The 18,208-nt window shown below is 42.9% G+C and overlaps 1 protein-coding gene and 1 long non-coding RNA gene across 8 annotated transcripts in view; both read right to left on the bottom strand.

The window, feature by feature from the left end:
- FAM118B (family with sequence similarity 118 member B) overlaps positions 1-18,208 on the bottom strand; it is a 38,878-nt gene that overhangs the window by 1,964 nt on the left and 18,706 nt on the right. For 3 of the 7 annotated variants that reach the window (XM_059675806.1, XM_059675805.1, XM_059675799.1), the window contains 4 exons: positions 16,222-16,474; positions 9,157-9,384; positions 5,910-6,038; positions 3,994-4,279 (listed from right to left, as the gene is read on the bottom strand). In XM_059675806.1, the coding sequence (XP_059531789.1) occupies positions 3,994-4,279; positions 5,910-6,038; positions 9,157-9,384; positions 16,222-16,474 (896 nt within the window). The remainder of the gene's footprint in view (positions 1-3,993; positions 4,280-5,909; positions 6,039-9,156; positions 9,385-16,221; positions 16,475-18,208) is intronic. The other 4 variants (XM_059675800.1, XM_059675802.1, XM_059675804.1 and 1 more) reach the window with 3 other exon arrangements.
- On the bottom strand, positions 1,704-3,987 carry LOC132221608 (uncharacterized). Its single transcript, XR_009450045.1, has 2 exons — positions 2,713-3,987; positions 1,704-2,424 (listed from the first exon to the last, which is right to left on the bottom strand). It is a non-coding gene; the product is annotated as an uncharacterized LOC132221608 (long non-coding RNA).

Raw genomic sequence — 18,208 nt, 5'->3', positions numbered from 1 at the left:
AGGAAAAACTGTATGGCAGTTCTTACAATAAAGAAAAAAATTAGAAGCTGCCTAATAGGAAAATAATTAGGTAAATTAACAGCTACACTGGGTTATAACACAGTCATTAAAGATAGTGGTTATGGCCCTGGCCAGTGTGGCTCTGTTGGTTGGGAATCATCCTGTGCATATACATGATCCCCAGTGGGAGGGGCGTGCAGGAGGCAGCAATTGATGTTTCTCTACCATCAATGTTTCCCTCTCCCTTTCGATTCTGGTCAAGGGCATGTACCTTGGTTGCGGGCACATCCCCAGTGGGAGGTGTACAGGAGGCAGCTGATCGATGTTTCTCTCTCATCAATGTTTCTGGCTCTCCGTCCCTCTCCCTTCCTCTCTTTAAGAAATCAATAAAATATATTAAAAAAAAAAAAAAGAGTGGACTCAGATGGCAGGAGTGGGGTGGCAGTGGTGGTGGGGTGGGCGGTGTTCAATGGACCAACTAGGAACAAAGAGATACGGAGAGTTCATGCTCTTCCTTGGATCCCTGACCAACTAGCTGTCTAGGCTCCTCAGCTACCTCTTGCCTTGCCCCTCCTCCCTTCCATTGACCTAAAAAATGTCTGAATTCTGGGCTCTCTTAAAATGGATTTGCGGAAGCTATAAGATTATGTCTAACCCTAATCCCCCATCTTCTCAAGCTGGCACCTTCCTGATCAATAAACCTTTCCTTACTCCAAACTCTATGATGTTTTTGCTTATTGGCTTTTGAAGCATCAGGCACACAAACCTTGAACCTGTAGCCTCGTAGGAATTTATATGATATACCACTGAATAAAAAGTACCAAGACTGTCTGTATACTTTTTTTATAACTATGAAAAATTGTTAATTGGAAATATACCAAAGAACTGCTTGTATGATGGTAATGAATTATGAAAGCATTATTTTCCTTTTTCTCCTTACTTGATTTTTCTGAAATAATGTACGAGATCTTACACTGTTTTGAACCCAAGTAATTTTCACTATGTAAAAGTGAGTACACAGCACAATGCCAGGTATGTAGCAAATGCTCAGTGTTAAACAAACCAACATCAGTACTCATCTACGGAAACTTAAAACATAACCAAGGATGATAGGTAAGTTTCACTTGTCTCGAAATGAAATAATATTTTCAACCCAAAACTGCTCTGCTGGATTTCAAATCATAAACTAACTTAGCCGACCATTCTAATAAAGCCCCCTCACCATATAGGAAAGCCTTGATTTTTAAAAATTCCAAATACATAACCAGTGCTAACTGGGGAAAGCGACTCTAGTGGTGTTGCTGGTGGAAGTGCGGTTTTTGCAGTGTCGTGAGAGAAAGCATTTTTGGGGACCCCCAAGAGAGGATGAGGTCTGGTGGGAAGATTTATTGGGTGAAAATAGAAGAGGCCTGGGTTCCTAATTTCCCATCTCTGTCCCTCCCACCATAGAAAATCAGGGCCACAGGTAGGGCCAATGTCCAGAGATCCTGTGCCACGGCAAAGCTAGTCCACCGAGCCTTTCCCACCACCGCCAGCTTAGCTTGTGTTCAGGGTTGCCATTGCTGCTGTGTTGCAGTATCCAGGCTCCCTGTGGAGCCAGTATTTGGAGCTAAGGCCACATGGTTACTACAGAGAGAAAACGCTCCAACGAATGGGGCTAGCTCTGGTCAGTGGGCGAGAGGGCGAGAGGGCGAGAGAGAGAGAGAGAGAGAGAGAGAGAGAGAGAGAGAGAGAGAGAGAGAGAGAGAGAGAGAGAGAGAGAGAGAGAGAGAGAGAGAGAGAGAGAGAGAGAGAGAGAGAGAAAGAGAGAGAGAGAGAGAAAGAGAGAGAGAGAGAGAGAGAGAGAGCGCGCGCTCTCTCTGCTCCCCTGGGATTATAACATCTGGGGTTTGGGAAGGACCAGGTGCTTTTTCAAAATAACTGACCAAGTTCCCAGTTTCCACAGGCCTCTGATGGGTCCACCCTCTAGCCACTGATCCCTTTCCCAGGCTAGATTGACAGGCCTCTATGGCTCTATGGCCAAGCACCTCCCCCTGAACCATTTTGACTTCTGTTGCACATGTACTTATCTCCCCTTGCTCTCCTCACACCCCAAAATCCCTACCGGTACCAGAAGGGGGAAGGGAGGGTGTTAATCCTTGGCGGGGCGATGCTGTGATCCCCTGGATTGGGTGAAACTAGCTTTCTGGTGAAACAAACAGGCGCATGCTCCCCAGCTGACCATGCTTCACAAGGTCTAATTCCCTTTGCATCCTCCTTATTAATAACTGGTTAACTACCTATGATAACAGGACTCCTATGCAGCTAATAAAAACTTTTATGCCACTTCAGAGATTTTTATTTAAAAAATTTTAGTGTAATAGGAACAGCTGTCCAGGAGGGGTTTGCTATTTTCAATTTTAGCATCTTCCCTGGGTAGAAGACCTCAGAATGTAGGCCACAATAAATATGTAAAGTTTGGGTATGTATCTCTTGTCTAATGAAAACAGAATGTGTCCAGTAGTAAAAGCAACTGATAGGCCTCCGCGTGGGTGGACAGCAAAAGAATCAAACACAGCAGGACAGCAGGAAACATATCCCCAAGAAAGAACAGCAGCTGTTTTCCCATGAGAGAAACCGAAAGGTTTGTCTACAGGAGAAGGGCAGACATGGCTTTCTGTGCTCAGTGATGGTGATAAGAGCTTCCCACAAGCTCTTCCCTGGGTAGAAGACCTCAGAATTTAGGCCACAATAAATATCATTTCTCATTACAAAGAATTCCACTCAAAGCAATCTGATTCAGGAGAAAACGCTGGGAATGATGATTTGATTTAGGAAAAGTTCCCTCTATATTAAATTTTCCGTACTTTAATAGGTTCCCTCAGAAGCACTGAGATTGACAATGAAAATCCACATTAACATAAAACTTTTTAAGAACATATTCTACATATAACAGCAAAGTTTGTTTGGAACTAGGTAGTGAGTCAGAGTGGCCATACCCTGGGGTTTGGCTTCATTCAAAGTAAGGTTTTAAAAAGCAAACTTCCATTTAATTGACACCATAAAGTTTTGTATCTTGTAGTGTTATTAGGAACTTGCCTGAGCCATTAATAAACAACCTTTTATCCCCATTTGGCTTTCTCATTAAAACTGGAGGTAAAATGTCAAATGAGTGAGTGGTACCCCAATCTCTGACTTTAATACCATGTTAATTTCCAAAGACCATTTTAAGGTGTGCTTTTTGTTTTTATAAAGATAATGCATAATCACTGTAGAAAATGCTAACAGAGAAACAAAATATCTTTAAAAAACCCTTAAGTCCAATAGCATAAACATAACCACAGTTAATTTAGTAACTATCATTGTAGATATTTCTCTATACATACACACACACAAAAACAGAATCTCTATAATTCTGTATGAATGGGACTGACCACAGTGGTTTTTCCTCCCTTCACTCACAATATTATGTCTCTGACATATTTTTGGACAATAAAAACATTTTCCCTTTCATAGCTTCATTGTATTTTATCAATGAAATAAATATTGGAGTATTTACATAATTCCCTATTAAGTGAAACATTTTAAGTTGCTTCCAATTTTTTCATTTATACAAAGCTGGTAACATTCCCACAAGTATATCTTTATGCAATTGTCCAATTATCTCTTTAGGTGAAATTTCTGGGTCAAAGGTTTTCAAAATTTTAACATATTCCAACATGAATATATTTCTTTCCTCACAGCTTAGCCAAAATTGAGTTACCATTCTTTTCTATTTTGAAATCTAAATTCTAATTGCACTTCACTGATAACTAATGAGGCTAAGTTCCTTCCTTCTTCCCACTTCTGCAATGGATTTGCCTTTGTGCATTTTTCTCCTATCCAAATGCCATTTTCATCCAACCTGAAGACCAAACATGCCCTCCCTCCTAATCTGGTTAGGGTGATAGTCCTCATCTTGGTAATGACTTTGCCCATAACCAACACACACAAGGCTGAAGAGCTGCATCTTACCTGACCTACCCCGCGTGGATATCTCACAGGTCAGCCGCTTGAAGTACTCTGGAAGATCAGCATATTCATTTCCATAGGAGATGACCTTGATCCCTTTGTCCAGCATGTTTTCTCGAAGCTTCATGAACTCGTCTATATCTCCTTTCCGAACCAGCATGAAATGTTCTAAGTCAGATTTATGCTTGACAGCCTCCAGAAAAAGGGCTTGGAAAGTGGTGTCATCCACCGTCTGGCCGCAACCCAGGAAAAGAAATGACTTGTTTTCATAGAGTTTCTGAATCTCTCTCTTGCAGGAAAAGAAACAAAGTGACACGGTGAAGACACACACAAGGCGTGTCTGAGACACAAAAGCCACAGGCTCATCATCACTGCTCTTAACAGACTGTGGCCGCCACTGAACCAGGGTTAAGAGGGAGGATAAGCCCCTAAAGCTGTTCTTGTTTGTGCCCGGACCAGGAATTGAACCAGTGACCTCTTGGTTCATGGGTTGATGCTCCACCACTGAGCCACACCAGCCGGGCTATCACTATAACTTGATTATTGGTCTAATATTGATCTGTACCTATATCAGACCTATGTCTACAATATTATTGTCATAGGTGTTGTCCATAGGTTCTCTATTCAGGGTTTCTCGGGGTTACCACTGCTCTACAGACCTTGCAATTTATTTTTGAGATCTATGTACCCAAAAGCCATAAGACCAATGAGTAGATCTTTAATATATCTTACTCTTTCCATTTTTTGGACTGTACTTGCCTTTTCCTGCCTTACAAAGGGAACCATGGACCACCAAAAAGATAATTTCATCACCAGATTTCCTCAATACTTAGATCAATATATATCTATGTGTGTATGTATCTTTATATACACATACGTAAGTATAGAAACATTAGAAATGATTTTGCTTAAGTGATCACGCAATGTCAGCAATGAATGGAGTTCCAACAGATGCCAGGGAAAGACTATGTGGGGGGAAAGGCTCTTATGCTTTAGAAAACATCACATTTTCTTCGTCTTTCTTTTGCTGCATCATGTAGATACGATGACTCTAAGTGACCCAGTCCTATCATACACTGTTTTCAGAATTGGGGGCCAGTGAATCACTCCCACATGTCATTGGTGAGGTAGACTTTTTGATTTGAACATGCATGTGTGAGCAAGTCTAACACTTGCATCTTTAAAGATCAACAAAGATATTTTTTCACAAAGAAGAAAACCTCTACTTTATCACCAAAAGTTTTTCAATTATTTCCACTGAGCAGTAAGTTTGAATAAGTGTGGTAATTAATACAAGCCCATCATCATTTACACAAAATTACTTTAGGATATATATTCTAGTAGTGATTGGTCAATAAAAAGCTACACCAGTTATTATTGGCATAGAGAGGGTTATTAATACTATAATAAACTGAACAATAAAAAGAGATAATAATGTATTCTTCATATGTGAAGGTGATGGCAACCAGCTGTCTGTCCATCAAGAACAAAGGGAGCCCAGCCAGCGTGGTTCAGAGGTTGAACATGGACCTATGAACCAGGAGGTCATTGTTCCATTCCCAGTTGGGACACATGCCAGGTTGTGGGCTCAATAACCAGTGTGGGGTGTGTAGGAGGCAGCTGTTCAATGATTCTTTCTCATCATTGATTTTTCTCTCTCTCCCCCTTCCTCTCTGAAATCAACAAAAAGAAAAACATAAAATGGAAAAAAAACAACAAAGGGGAAGCCTGTAGCTCGATACCTCGAGTACGTTTTTCAAGATGGCACGCACACCCACAAGCTGAGAAGCACGGTAAAGAATGTTTGACCTTCCAACTTTGAATGAATGAAAAGAACATGTTAGCGCTTGAAGACCAATGGTGCCCTTAGAGGTTTTCAGGAAGGCTTTCCCAAGACCAGCGAGAGCAGCAGCACTCACCATAACTTCAGTGTTCCTGAGCACGTTCTGATACCCAGCGGGATGAAGGACAATGCCACTAGGGTTGGTGTAGACCCCGTGGATGTGTAGCACGCTCAGCTTCCGCTTCTCCTGAGCCCACTCTAGGACCTGCACAACACAAAGAAAGCTCAACCAGGCGGGCAGGCTGAACACTCGCTTCAAGGTCACAGCAGGCAAGACGACTAGGCTTCTGACTTTCTTTTGTTAATTTTTAAATTGATTTTTAGAGAGCGAAGAAGGGAAGGAGGGTGAAAGAGAGAGCGAGAGAAGAAACATCAATTTGTTGTGCCGCTTATTTATGCAGTCATTGGTTGATTCTTGTGTCGGGGATGATGCTCTAACCAATTGAGCTAACTGGGCAGGGCTGGGGTGTGTCCCTTCTTAAATAGGACGGTCAGAGAAGACCTCTCAGAGGAGGTGCTATTTGAGACTTAATAGGTGAAGAAGGAACTGGCCACACAGAGTCTAAGAGTAGCGGGTGGAAACACTCCAGCCAGAGGAAATGAGTCTTCATGGCACCATGTCCCTAAGTGATTTCCTTTTAAAACCTGGCTTCAAGGTCAGCAAAGTTACAGAGTAGCACTACAGCTGCTCCTCTGACAGAGGCAGTACTGAGGCAATGAAGCCAGTGGGTGAATCTCTTATCTATTCAAACCACTTAGCAGGGTTCTAGGCTGGATACAGAGGCAGGCTCCTGGGAAAACAAAGTATAGAAGGACTAGAAGCCCGGTGCACAAAAATTTGTGCACTGGCGGGGGCAGGGGGGTCTCTCAGCCCAACCTGTGCCCCCTCACAGTCTGGGACGCTTGGGAGATAACCACCTGCTGGCTTAGGCCCGTTCCCCTGGTGGCAGATGGCACACCCGATCCCGCGGTGCCTGCCCCGTCTCCCCTGGTCACATACGGCAGGCCTGGGTCCCGCGCTAGGACGGGCGGCAGCTGGGGATCTTGCTGCCGCCTACCCCCTCCCCCCGCCCCGGGCCGCAAGGCAGGCCCAGATCCCGTGCTAGGGCGCGCAAAGGCTTGGGATTGTGCTGCTGCCTGCCCCGTCCCACACATGGCAGGCCTGGATCCCGCGCTGGGGCGGGTGGCAGCTGGGGATCTGCCTGCAGTATGCAAATTTAACGGCCATCTTTATTGGGTTAATTTGCATACTCTTCTGATTGGCTGATGAGCATAGCGAAGGTATGGTCAATTAGCATCTTTGTCTTTTATTAGTGTAGATAATTACAAAAATTACAGAGCAGGACAAATGAGACCAGGTGGCTGTTTGCAACCTGTTTTGTTTTTTTTTTTTTCTCTCACTTATTTTGTCTCTGACATCTTTATGGCAATGAAAACCTTTTGCCTTTTATGGCTTCATTGAATTTCACCAATTAAGTACATGTTGGTACAGCTATAGAATGTCCTATTGATGCTAGATTTCAAATTACAAACTCAGGTGACCATTCTAATAGCCTCATCTCGTTAGTTGGCACAGATCAACATCTATAATTGACTATTATTAAGTAGACTAGGGGCCCGGTGCACAAAATTCGTGCACTGGGTGTGTGTGGGGGGAGTGTCCCTCAGCCCAGCCTGCCCCCTCTCACATACTGGGAGCCCTCAGGCGTTGACCCCCATCACCCTCCAATCGCAGGATCGGCCCCTTGCCCAGGCCTGACGCCTCTGGCTGAGGCGTCCGGCCCGGGCAGCGGGGACCCGCAGCTGCAGCGGCCCCACGATCGTGGGCTTCGCTTTAGGCCCAGGCAAGGGGCCCCTAGCTCCCGGGACTGCCAGCTTCGACCGTGCCCAGCTCCCAACGCTGGCTCCACCCCTACTTCCTGCTATCACTGGCCAGGGTGGAAAAGGCACCTGATTCTCTGATCATGGCTGGGGGGCAGGGCAAAGGCGGCCCCAGGGCCGCCTTTGTCCTGCCCCCCAGCTCTTAGCTCCCCCTGGGTTTCCGATCACTGTCAGTGGCAGGGGGCTTCTTCCTGCTTTCCCTTTTGCCTCCCTGCATTGTGCCTACATATGCAAATTAACCGCCATCTTGTTGGCAGTTAACTGCCAATCTTAGTTGGCAGTTAATTTGCATATAGCCCTGATTAGCCAATGAAAAGGGTAGCGCGTACGCCAATTACCATTTTTCTCTTTTATTAGTGTTGATAGCTTAGGTATAGTATGGGCTACAATAAAAAAGTCTGCTGAAGTTTCCAGTGAACATTAACCTCAACCCAGCATTCACTTGGCCTGGAAGATGGTCTGCCAGATGTCTGAAAGTAGTTTTCATTCATTTTCAGATGGAGTTGGCACACACAATATATTCTAAGAGAGAATTCTTTTTTTGTGAATCCTCACCTGAGAATATTTTTCCCATTGTTTTTCAGAGTGAATAGAAGGGAGGGAGGGAGGGCAGAGAGGGGAAAGGAAGAGGGAGAGGGAGGAAGGGGGTGAGGGCGGGAGGGAGAGGGAGAGGGAGAGGGAGAGGGAGAGGGAGAGGGAGAGGGAGAGGGAGAGGGAGAGGGAGAGGGAGGGGGAGAGAGAGAGAGAGAGAGAGAGAGAGAGAGAGAGAGAGAGAAGGAAACATCAATGTGAGAAAGACACATCGACTGGTTGCCTCCCACGTGTCCCGACAAGGAGTGGGGAGCGAATCCACAACTGAGGTACATCCCCTCTACTGGGAATCGAACCCGGGACGCTTTGTATGCAGGCCACTTAGCAACACCAGCTAGGACAAAGAGAGAATTCTAAATAAATATTACAACCATCTGACATTATCAGATATTAAAGAGATCTTACAGTTCAAATGACTTCCTATGTTCTAGCTTTAAAATTGGGTGAAATTGTCAAAACTCACAGAACTGAGCACTTTTAAGGTCTGTGCATTTTATGTATATTGATTTTTATCTCAAAAAAAAAATCTCCGGCCCTGACTGGTTTGGCTCAGTGGATAGAGCGTTGGCCTGCGGACTGAAGGGTCCCAGGTTCGATTCCAGTCAAGGGCATGTACCTTGGTCGCGGGCACATTCCCAGTAGGGGGTGTGCAGGAGGCAGCTGATCGATGTTTCTAACTCTCGATCCCTCTTCCCTTCCTCTCTGTAAAAAATCAATAAAATATATTTAAAAAAAAAATCTCTGCATGAAGGAGCAGCTTCCTTTCTACACAAATACCAGCACTACCCAACCTCCCAACGAAAACAGGTTCTCTCCACTAGCCTGAAGCAGGCTCATGCTTTACTTTTTACCTTTTTTTCATCAGTGAGGTCAAGGGATTCAAGCTGTTTGCCCTGGTCTGCTGCGTACAGTTCCAGGAGGTTGTCGAAATTTGTCGTCAATACCAGGGCCCCGTTCTCCATCAGGTGGAGAACTGACTGAAGTAGCTGTTTTCCAGAGTCTTCAATCTTTGACTCCAAGTCATCAAATACTTCATATAAACAGTCCTTAAAAAACGTGGATCGAACATTACTAGTACGCTGGAGAGGGATTTGAAAGAGAAAAAAATTAATGCTAGGTGTTTTCTTAGATCACTTGCCTTAATAACAATAATAGCAATTTTTTAAAATATACTTTATACCTAAAATAAGGGTAACATTGTCTACCTCCCAGGGCTTTAAGGAAAACAGGAAGATGCACGCCAAGTGCTTAGCACAGTGGTTCCCAACATTTTCTTGGCCACACCCCACCTAAGTATCTAAAATCCTGGTGCCCCCCTGTGACATATAATTCTTATTATTCAAAAAGTAAACTCCTATTCACGTGGGGGAAGTCTAAAAGGCCATTAACTTGGTCTAAACAACTTCCAAAGAACATAGCATCCTTGAAAGAGAAAAACAAAAGAATCAAAGGACAGTTGAAGTACTAAGGAAGAAATCACTAAGAAATTGTTAAAAAAATAATATGAAGTGATATGAAAAAACAGCAAGTGAAGTTTTAAAACATATAATGGAGAACTGAAATGCATAAATATGTCACTATATATTTATGTACTGTATATGAGTCTCCTAGAACCATTAGTAATGCAAAAAATTCACTGTTCATAACTCATTCTCAAATTGCCCCCCTTAAAAATCAAATTACCCCCCGGTGGGGTGTGTGCCTCACGTTTGGAATCACTGGCTTAGAAGATGGCGAGTAGCATCACATGCAAACATCACAGCTCTGTGAACGACACTCTGACAGAATGGAGAGTATGGACATGGCCAGGAGATGTTACTGCCAGGATAAAGGAATGCTGGGGGCAAAGCACGTTGCCAACTACCCTCCAATTTGGCCTCAGGCAAGGAGACAATGAGTGCTTTCGTAAACTTTAACGAGGGAATAACTAATAAAAGGCATCTAATGTGGGTTAGCATCTCTTTTTCTAATCCTAGGTGCTTTTTACAGATGCACTGGATTTGGATGCTGATGCTATGGGAAAACTGCTTGCCTTCTCCCTGCCTGTTTTTTCCCTTGCATAGTTCAGCAATTTGTTTATGTGTTTATTAGGAAGAATACTTAGTATTTAATAAAGGCTATCAATTTGCAACTGTTAAAAATACTAAACATCAGTCAGTTCTAAACAGACTCCCTATCTTTTAACATATGGCTTATTTACATAACTGTTTTCCCAGATTTATTTTAATTATGCAAGTATCTCGGAGAACTAATAAGGAAATACAATACTAATCTCAAGTGGAAAGTGGCCCGTGGGATAAAAGAAATTTGAAAGGGAAAGTAACCATAATATGCTGTAACATGTATCTGATCCCTATTCCATTCCTGCTATTCTATTCCAGTAGATAATGTCAGAGCAAGAATTCGTTTTTAAAGGCCCCAATATTTCCCATTCAACCTCTATGTAACTGCACTTAGCTGCTAGGTCATAGATAACAGCTGCTGTTTTCCCTTAAAAAAGCCCCCACCTTTCTGGTTTCCTTTGTACATCTTTCTAAGAGCGCAATGCTCAGATAAAGATCTGTTCCCATGGAACCAAGGACGCAGATTCATGGAACACACTTAATTTGCCAAATTCTTGCCCTAATTTTTCAAAGTATTTTATAAGATTATCAATTATGTATTCCTATCAAATATTTTCACAGTAGAAAAATTCGAGTGAAGGTGGAATAGTCCCTCTCCCTGGTGGTGACCCGCTCAGAGGTTTGTCTGCTTTTGTCAGTCAGTCCCTACTCCAGGTTACCTCTATGATTAGATAGGCTCTTCGCTGCCCCTGCTGTGGGGAGAGTGGGGCTCCAAGGTTCTTTTCTGGTGCTAAATAGGTGGGATGGCCCATATTTGTGTGGCTAAGAATGTATTTTTTTGTCCATTCTCATTGCGTAAGGGCATAAATAATTCCATCACATGTTGTAGCAACCCACAGGCAGCCCACAGGGGGTTCTAACACTTAAAAAGAATGAACAATCTGCTCAGAAACACGGTGAAGAATTTATAACCTCAGTTACTGAATTTCACTGCATACAAGAGTCAACCACTAAGGAACGCCAGGCACTTTTCTAGATTGGTTATGAAAAATGCAGTGCCCCTTTGACATCTATCAAAATACAATTATTTATCCTACGATCTTAAACTTCCATTTCTGGGAATATGTCCCACAGATATAACTGCAAACAAATGATATACACAAGGTTATTAGTTCTCTGTCATCTGTTACAGTGGAGCACTGGAAACAAGCCCCGTATACACATACAGGAGATGGGCCTGAAAAGGCCTCCAGGATATGCTGCTAGGTAAACAAAGGGGGTGCGGACAGTGTGCTACCTGTTGACATGGGGGATGAGGGTAGTGAGATAAGAATATAGTCCTGTGTGCAAAAAGGTACATTGGGAGGATGCTCACAAAGCTAGGAAGAGCCCAGCCATGGGCATGGCTCAGTGGTTGAGTGTCAACCTAAGAACCAGGAAATCACGGTTCGATTCCTGGTCAGGGTACATGCCCAGATTGCGGGCTCGATCCCCAGTGTGGGGTGTGCAGGAGGCAGCTGATCAGTGAGTCTCTCTCAACACTGATGTTTCCACCTCTCTCTCCCATCCTCTCTAAAAATAAATAAAAATATATTTAAAAAAAAAAAAGCTAGGAAGAGTGGTAACCCATGGTGGGGAGAGGAGGCAGACAAAGGCACGAGTGGGAGTGAGATGCTGGGATGTACATAACCCTTTGTACATCACTTTCATTTACTTCTGCAATGTGTGTTAACAGCACCTCTTCAGAAAAGCAAAATTAAGTTTAAAATTAAGCGAAGAATATGGTTATTTTAAGAACTTCCCTGTGTTTTATAACTTCATTTTGTACTGATTCATGCACACAGTTATATAACACTACCTTCAAATACCAGTTTAATCATTACGCACACAGATAAAAATGCCTGGGTATACAATCAGCTAATCAGGGGTGTGGAATATATTTTCTTGCTTTTAAGAAAAGAAATACAAAAATGTTAAAGCCTGTAAATAAATGTTAGGAGCCACTTATATTAGCTAGGTATCTTTTAGCCCTATTTCTTAAAAAAAAATATATATATATATATTTCAGAGAGGAAGGGAGAGGGAGAAAGATAGAAACCTCAATGATGAGAGAAAGCATTGATCAGCTGCCTCCTGCATACCCCTTTACTGCGGATTGAGCCCGCAACCTGGGCATATGCCCTGATCGGGAATCAGACCATGACATCTGGTTCATAGGTCGATGCTCAACCACTGAGCCACGCCAGCAGGGCTAGCCCTATTTCTTTCAGTTAGTACAGTGAATCTCAACCTTTCTAATGCCGCGACCCTTTAAGACAGTTCCTCATGTTGTGGTGACCCCCAATTTCATTGTTACAAATTGAACATTATTAAAACATAGTGATTAACCACAAAAACAATATGTAATTATATATGTGTTTTCCGATGGTCTTAGGCGACCCCTGTGAAAGGGTCATTCGACCCCCAAAGGGGTCGCGACCCACAGGTTGAGAACCGCTGAGTTAGTACATTTTGTGTATCAACATAGAGAGGAAGGAAAGGAGCTTTCGTTGTTGCACTGATTTCTTCAGACTTAAATATGAAGCAGGTGATCTGGAACTAAATTTCCCACCAGTCCCTCTGAATCAGGACAAAGGAATGCAAACAAAAGGAAGTTCCATGGTCAGAAGGAAATGCCGAACTCCCACACAACTTCCAGGGACATTTTTTCATTCATTTCAAACTGTGAACTGATCCCAAGGCTACTTCGTTTCCTTCCACCCTGCAGCTCTCATCTTTCTGATCCCAGAGAGAGTGAACACAGACACAACCCTGACTCTTTCCCTGAGGTGCCTGCCTGAGCAGTGCCTACTATGTGCCAGACACTTTCTATTATCTCACTTACTCTTCAGAGAACCCGAGCTAAGGACATTATCCCAGTTTTATAGGTGCAGAGATCAGAGGCGTTAAGTGATTTGCCCAGGGTCTCCGTGCATTTCAATGGCTTTTCTTGGGTTCTGATTCTGAATGCTCTCTGCACTGAAGACAATGTCACTTCCCTGCTGTGTAAGAAACTGGCTCAGTAGATGGGGCCTTTTACTTTAACGCTCAACCAGAGCCACACCGGCCAGGCATATTCTTCTTTAATATGGACATTTTCAAACATACACAATAGCAAAAAGAAGAGCATTAAAAAACCCCCATGTACCCATCACCCAGTTTGAACAATGTTGAACAATGATCACACAAAGCTGATCTTGTTTAACCTAAACTCCCCACCCACCACACTGCTTCTCCACTTCACTGAACTTTTTGAAGTGATTCCTAGACATCGTATCATTTCATTCAGATACTTCGATAGGTTCCCTAAAATATAAGGACTGCCCTTTGCATATAAAACAGAAAACAACTGCAACACCCCTATCATACCTAAAAAAAAAAAAGTTACTATTAATTCCTTATGTGGAAAAAAAGGGGCCACATCCTAAATCTGACCAGCTCAGGGAGGCTCATGATGGGCATTACAAACTCTGAACATAAAGATTCCTAATTGAAAGCGAGTCATGGTGGGTAGTCATTCCTGTAGCTTCCTTGACAAAAGTCCATCTTTACTGCCTTCACAGAGCCTGTCTATTGTCTTTTTGGAAGGTCAAAGAAACCCCCCTTTATTCCCCTCAGGGCACAACCTCCCAGCAGAGTATGAGACCACAGAACCCCTCATTGTTATCTTGTTGCCCCCATACCATCCCTGTGCTGTACATGTTAACTATCCTGTACCCATCAAAGTAAAAGAAGTGTGTCTGTTGTATTTTTTATCCAATCACAGAGATTTCTCTGCTTTGCTTTCTCCTGCTTCCCTAATCTACCATCAATGGATTTTACGTAACCCACCCTTCCATATCCTCCTTTGATTCTAACATATAAAATAAGCTATAAAACTATCATTCTCCAAAGCATTTTCTCAATCCGTTGAGATTGTGTTTCCCGGTAGCTATCATCAGTTTGGCTCAAATAAACTCTTGTAAGACTTATTCTTAGGCTGGATGTTCTTTCATCGACACTTAATACCAAATACTCAGCCAGCGTTCAAATTTCCCCAGTGCTCCCCCCTTTCTTACAAGCCTTTGGTTGCCTGGATTTTTTTTTTACATATCCTCTGTTGGAATGTTTCTCAAAACAAAGCCCTCAGACCTTTTGAATTCCTGAGATTCTTAAAGAGTATGCAATGTCAAGAATATTTTCATAATAATATTAAGGTGATATTTTGTCTAAACTGTTTGTATTTGCACTGATGATGCAAAGGCAATGGTGGCTAATGAGAAGGGAAATGGGGCTGTGCAATAAACCTGACAAGCTCAGGGGGACTACATGGCAGGCTTGACAAGCTCAATGATCAAAAGTAACACACACAGCCCAGCCGGTGTGGCATAGCAGTTGAGCATCAACCCATGCACCAAGAGGTCCCCAGTTCAATTCCTGATTAGGGCTTGATCCCCAGTAAGAGGTGTGCAGGAGGCAGCTGATCGATGATTCTCTCTCATCATTGATGTTTCTATCTCTTACTTGCTCTCTCCCTTCCTCTCTCTAAAATGAATAAAAACATTTTTTTTAAAAAAAACACACATATACAATGATCTGCCAGATCCATCCAACTCACAAAGCGTTAAACCTGTTTTCTTCTATGAGTTTTATCTCTTATATTTAAGTCTTTAATCCATTTTAAGATAATTTTTTATATATGGTATAAGGTGAAGGTCCCATGAGCTATTTATTTATTTATTTATAATATATATATATTTATTGATTTCAGAGAAGAAGGGAGAGGGAAAGAGAGATAGAAACATCAATGATGAGAATCACTGATTGGCGGCCTCCTGCATGTCCCCTATCAGGGATCGAGCCTATAACCTGGGCATGTGCCCTTGACTGGAATCGAACCCAGAACCCCTCAGTCCCCAGGCCGACGCTCTATCCACTGAGCCAAACCAGCTAGGGTCCATGAGCTCTTTAAATCCTGTTAATTCTTTACATTGTTCTACATTAGTAATTAATCACAATTAAAGACTAGGAAATAAAAAGAAGTGAAAAAGGCTCTAAGTTTCTGAAAGTGGGGGGAGGTGGAGGAGACGGGGAACTGAGAGAGGGAGAGAGACAGGGAGACAGGAGCAGACGCAGAACGGCACACAGAGAGCTCACAGAGGGGAGGGCAGGCAGAGATCTACATGGGAGAGAGACGAGGAGGAGAGGGGGGCAGAGACTGAGAAGTGCAGAGGAAGAATCAGAAAAAGAAGCAAAGAACCTGGCCAGTGTTGCTCAGTGGTTGAGTGTCAACCTATGAACCAGGAGGTCATGGTTCAATTCCTGGTCAGGGCACATGCCCGGGTTGTGGGGTCTGTGCCCAGTGTGGGGCATGCAGGAGGCAGCAATCAATGATTCTCTCTTATCACTGATGTTTCTACCTCTCTCTCCCTTCTTCTCTGAAATCAATAAAAATATATTTTTTAAAAACTTGTGTTGCTCCATGCATAAAAAGATAAAATCATCTCTAAGCTTTGAGCTTCCCTAAAAGGCATGGATGCCAGTGAACACAGCTTTTATAGCAGTGAGTACAGCAACAATGGAACAGTTGTCTCATTTTTGTGCACATAAAGGCCTCATCGTCGTCATCGTCATCATATCATCAACAGCAAACACACACACTGAAATGGGGTCAAGAGATAAGTACCCTGAATAAGGTCCATAAACAGACATTCTGCAGGAGTCGCAACTGCTATGTGTATCTACAAGCTAGAAATGAACATCCTGATTACATTCAGCATGAGTGGGGAGGATGGAAGGGCGGTGTTAGGAAATTTCAAATGGCCGGTTACTCACAGGGGAGAGTTTCTGAATAAGGTCATGGGCAACATGAACAAGATTCTTATCTTCGTGGAGACATTTCTGAAATTTTTTGCTCTCCTCATCTTCTAGAAGATCAAAATCATTGGCAGCATCCAGTAGAGCCTGGATTAACCCCTTCCAGGATTTCAGAGCTGGAACCTGAGGTGCGACCGCAGCACTAATGCCCGTTCCAATCACCAGCACAAGTTCCCGAGGCTTCTTACTTTTTAAGCTTGGAAGCAGTTTCCTAAAAAAAGTTCAACAAAGGAGAGGATGGAGAACATCTGAGAGATATGGGACACTTGGAGACGGTCTTAAACCATGGTCTTCAGCTATGACTTTGACAGCTGCAAAGATGACAAGTGCCAGTTTCTGACACCTCTCCAAATAGCTTATGCAAAAGACCAGAATATTGTGCCAGTGCTTGTTGGAAAACCAAGTCATAGACCTATTTCAGGAATTCTAAAGAGCAATCTTAAAATCAATATCCTCCTTCATAGTCCTCTCAATCTAAGAAAACCCACTAACAGTGGGAAAAGTTCCGATTATGTTACAGCTCAGCTGAGTTCTAAGTTATATTTTAAACCAACATGCAATTTCAAGGAACATGTTTGATTTAGATTCCTGAGGGGACAGAACCCCATACAAATTAAACTGCTGTTGTTGAGAAGGAGATGCCCAGCGGGTGTGGCTCAGTGGTTGAGCACTGATCCAGGAACTGAGAGGTTGCCTGTTCGATTCCCAGTCAGGGCACATGCTCGGGTTTCGGACTCAATCCTTGGTGAGGGGCATGCAGGAGGCAGCCGATCAATGATTCTCTCTCATCATTGATGTCTCTCTCTCTCTCTCTCTCTCTCTCTCTCTCTCTCTCTCTCTCTCTCTCCCCTTCCTCTCTGAAATCAATAAAAATATATTAAAACAAACTAACAGCCTTAGCTGGTTTGGCTCAGTGGACAGAACATCGGAGTTCAGACTCAAGAGTCCTGGGTTGATCCGGTCAAGGGCACATGCCTGGGTTGCGGGCTCGATCTCCAGTAGGGGGCATGCAGGAGGCAGTCAATCAATTATTCTCTCTCATCACTGATGTTTCTCTCTCTCTCCCTCTCCCTTCCACTCTGAAATCAATAAAAATATATTTAAAACAAACAAACAAAACCAGGAGATGAAAGGCGGCCAATAAAAAATTTAGGCCCAAATTTTGTGAATGTTATTAAGATAAAACTGAGCATGACTAAAATGGAGCAGGAGCTAGATGGTCAAACATGGGAACCAGTTTGTTCTAGATATCCTCAGGCCAAAAAGAAAGAAAAAGTGGCCAACAGAATTCTGAGAGCACAGGAGGGGCATCAAGGATGAAAATAAACAAAGAAATAACTATTCAATGGGTATGACAGTGAAAACCAATGCTTTTTCACCAGGATAAGCCGAGACAGAGTTCTGTCCTGAAGTTTCTATGTGATACAAGGTGGGCACAAGTTTTTGCCTTTGTTCTCCGCCCCATTTCATTCTGGAGACTATAATAAAATCTGCTTGATATATATTTTGCAATTTAATTTTTGCTGATGGCATGTTTTTCCCCCCAAGAAATTGTCCAAATAATAAACTAAACAGAAATAGGATCAGCATTTGGGCATAATCCAAGAAAGAACAATACTTTAAGCTTTGGAAAACCTGGCTTTAGAGAAACAACCTCTAGAATCACCTTCCCTATCCCCAATGAATAGTCCTAACTTCAAAAGTTTAGTCTACTGGAAAAGATGATAATAGATATTAGAAGCAAATGGTGAAAAATGATTTTCAGTTCAAGGAAAACAATTTCCTACCTAATACTCTACACTCAGCCAAGTCATCAAATAAATGTAAGTGTATATAAAAACATTTTCAAACATCCAGAAACTTCTCCTCTGCACCCTTACTGAGGAAGTGAATGAGGACATTCTTCAACAAAATGAAGGAGTACACCAAAGAAAAAGACTTGCGA

Source organism: Myotis daubentonii, chromosome 19 (assembly GCF_963259705.1).
Source record: "Myotis daubentonii chromosome 19, mMyoDau2.1, whole genome shotgun sequence".
Classification (NCBI taxonomy): domain Eukaryota; kingdom Metazoa; phylum Chordata; class Mammalia; order Chiroptera; family Vespertilionidae; genus Myotis; species Myotis daubentonii.
This window is presented reverse-complemented; position numbering and strand designations above follow the sequence as displayed.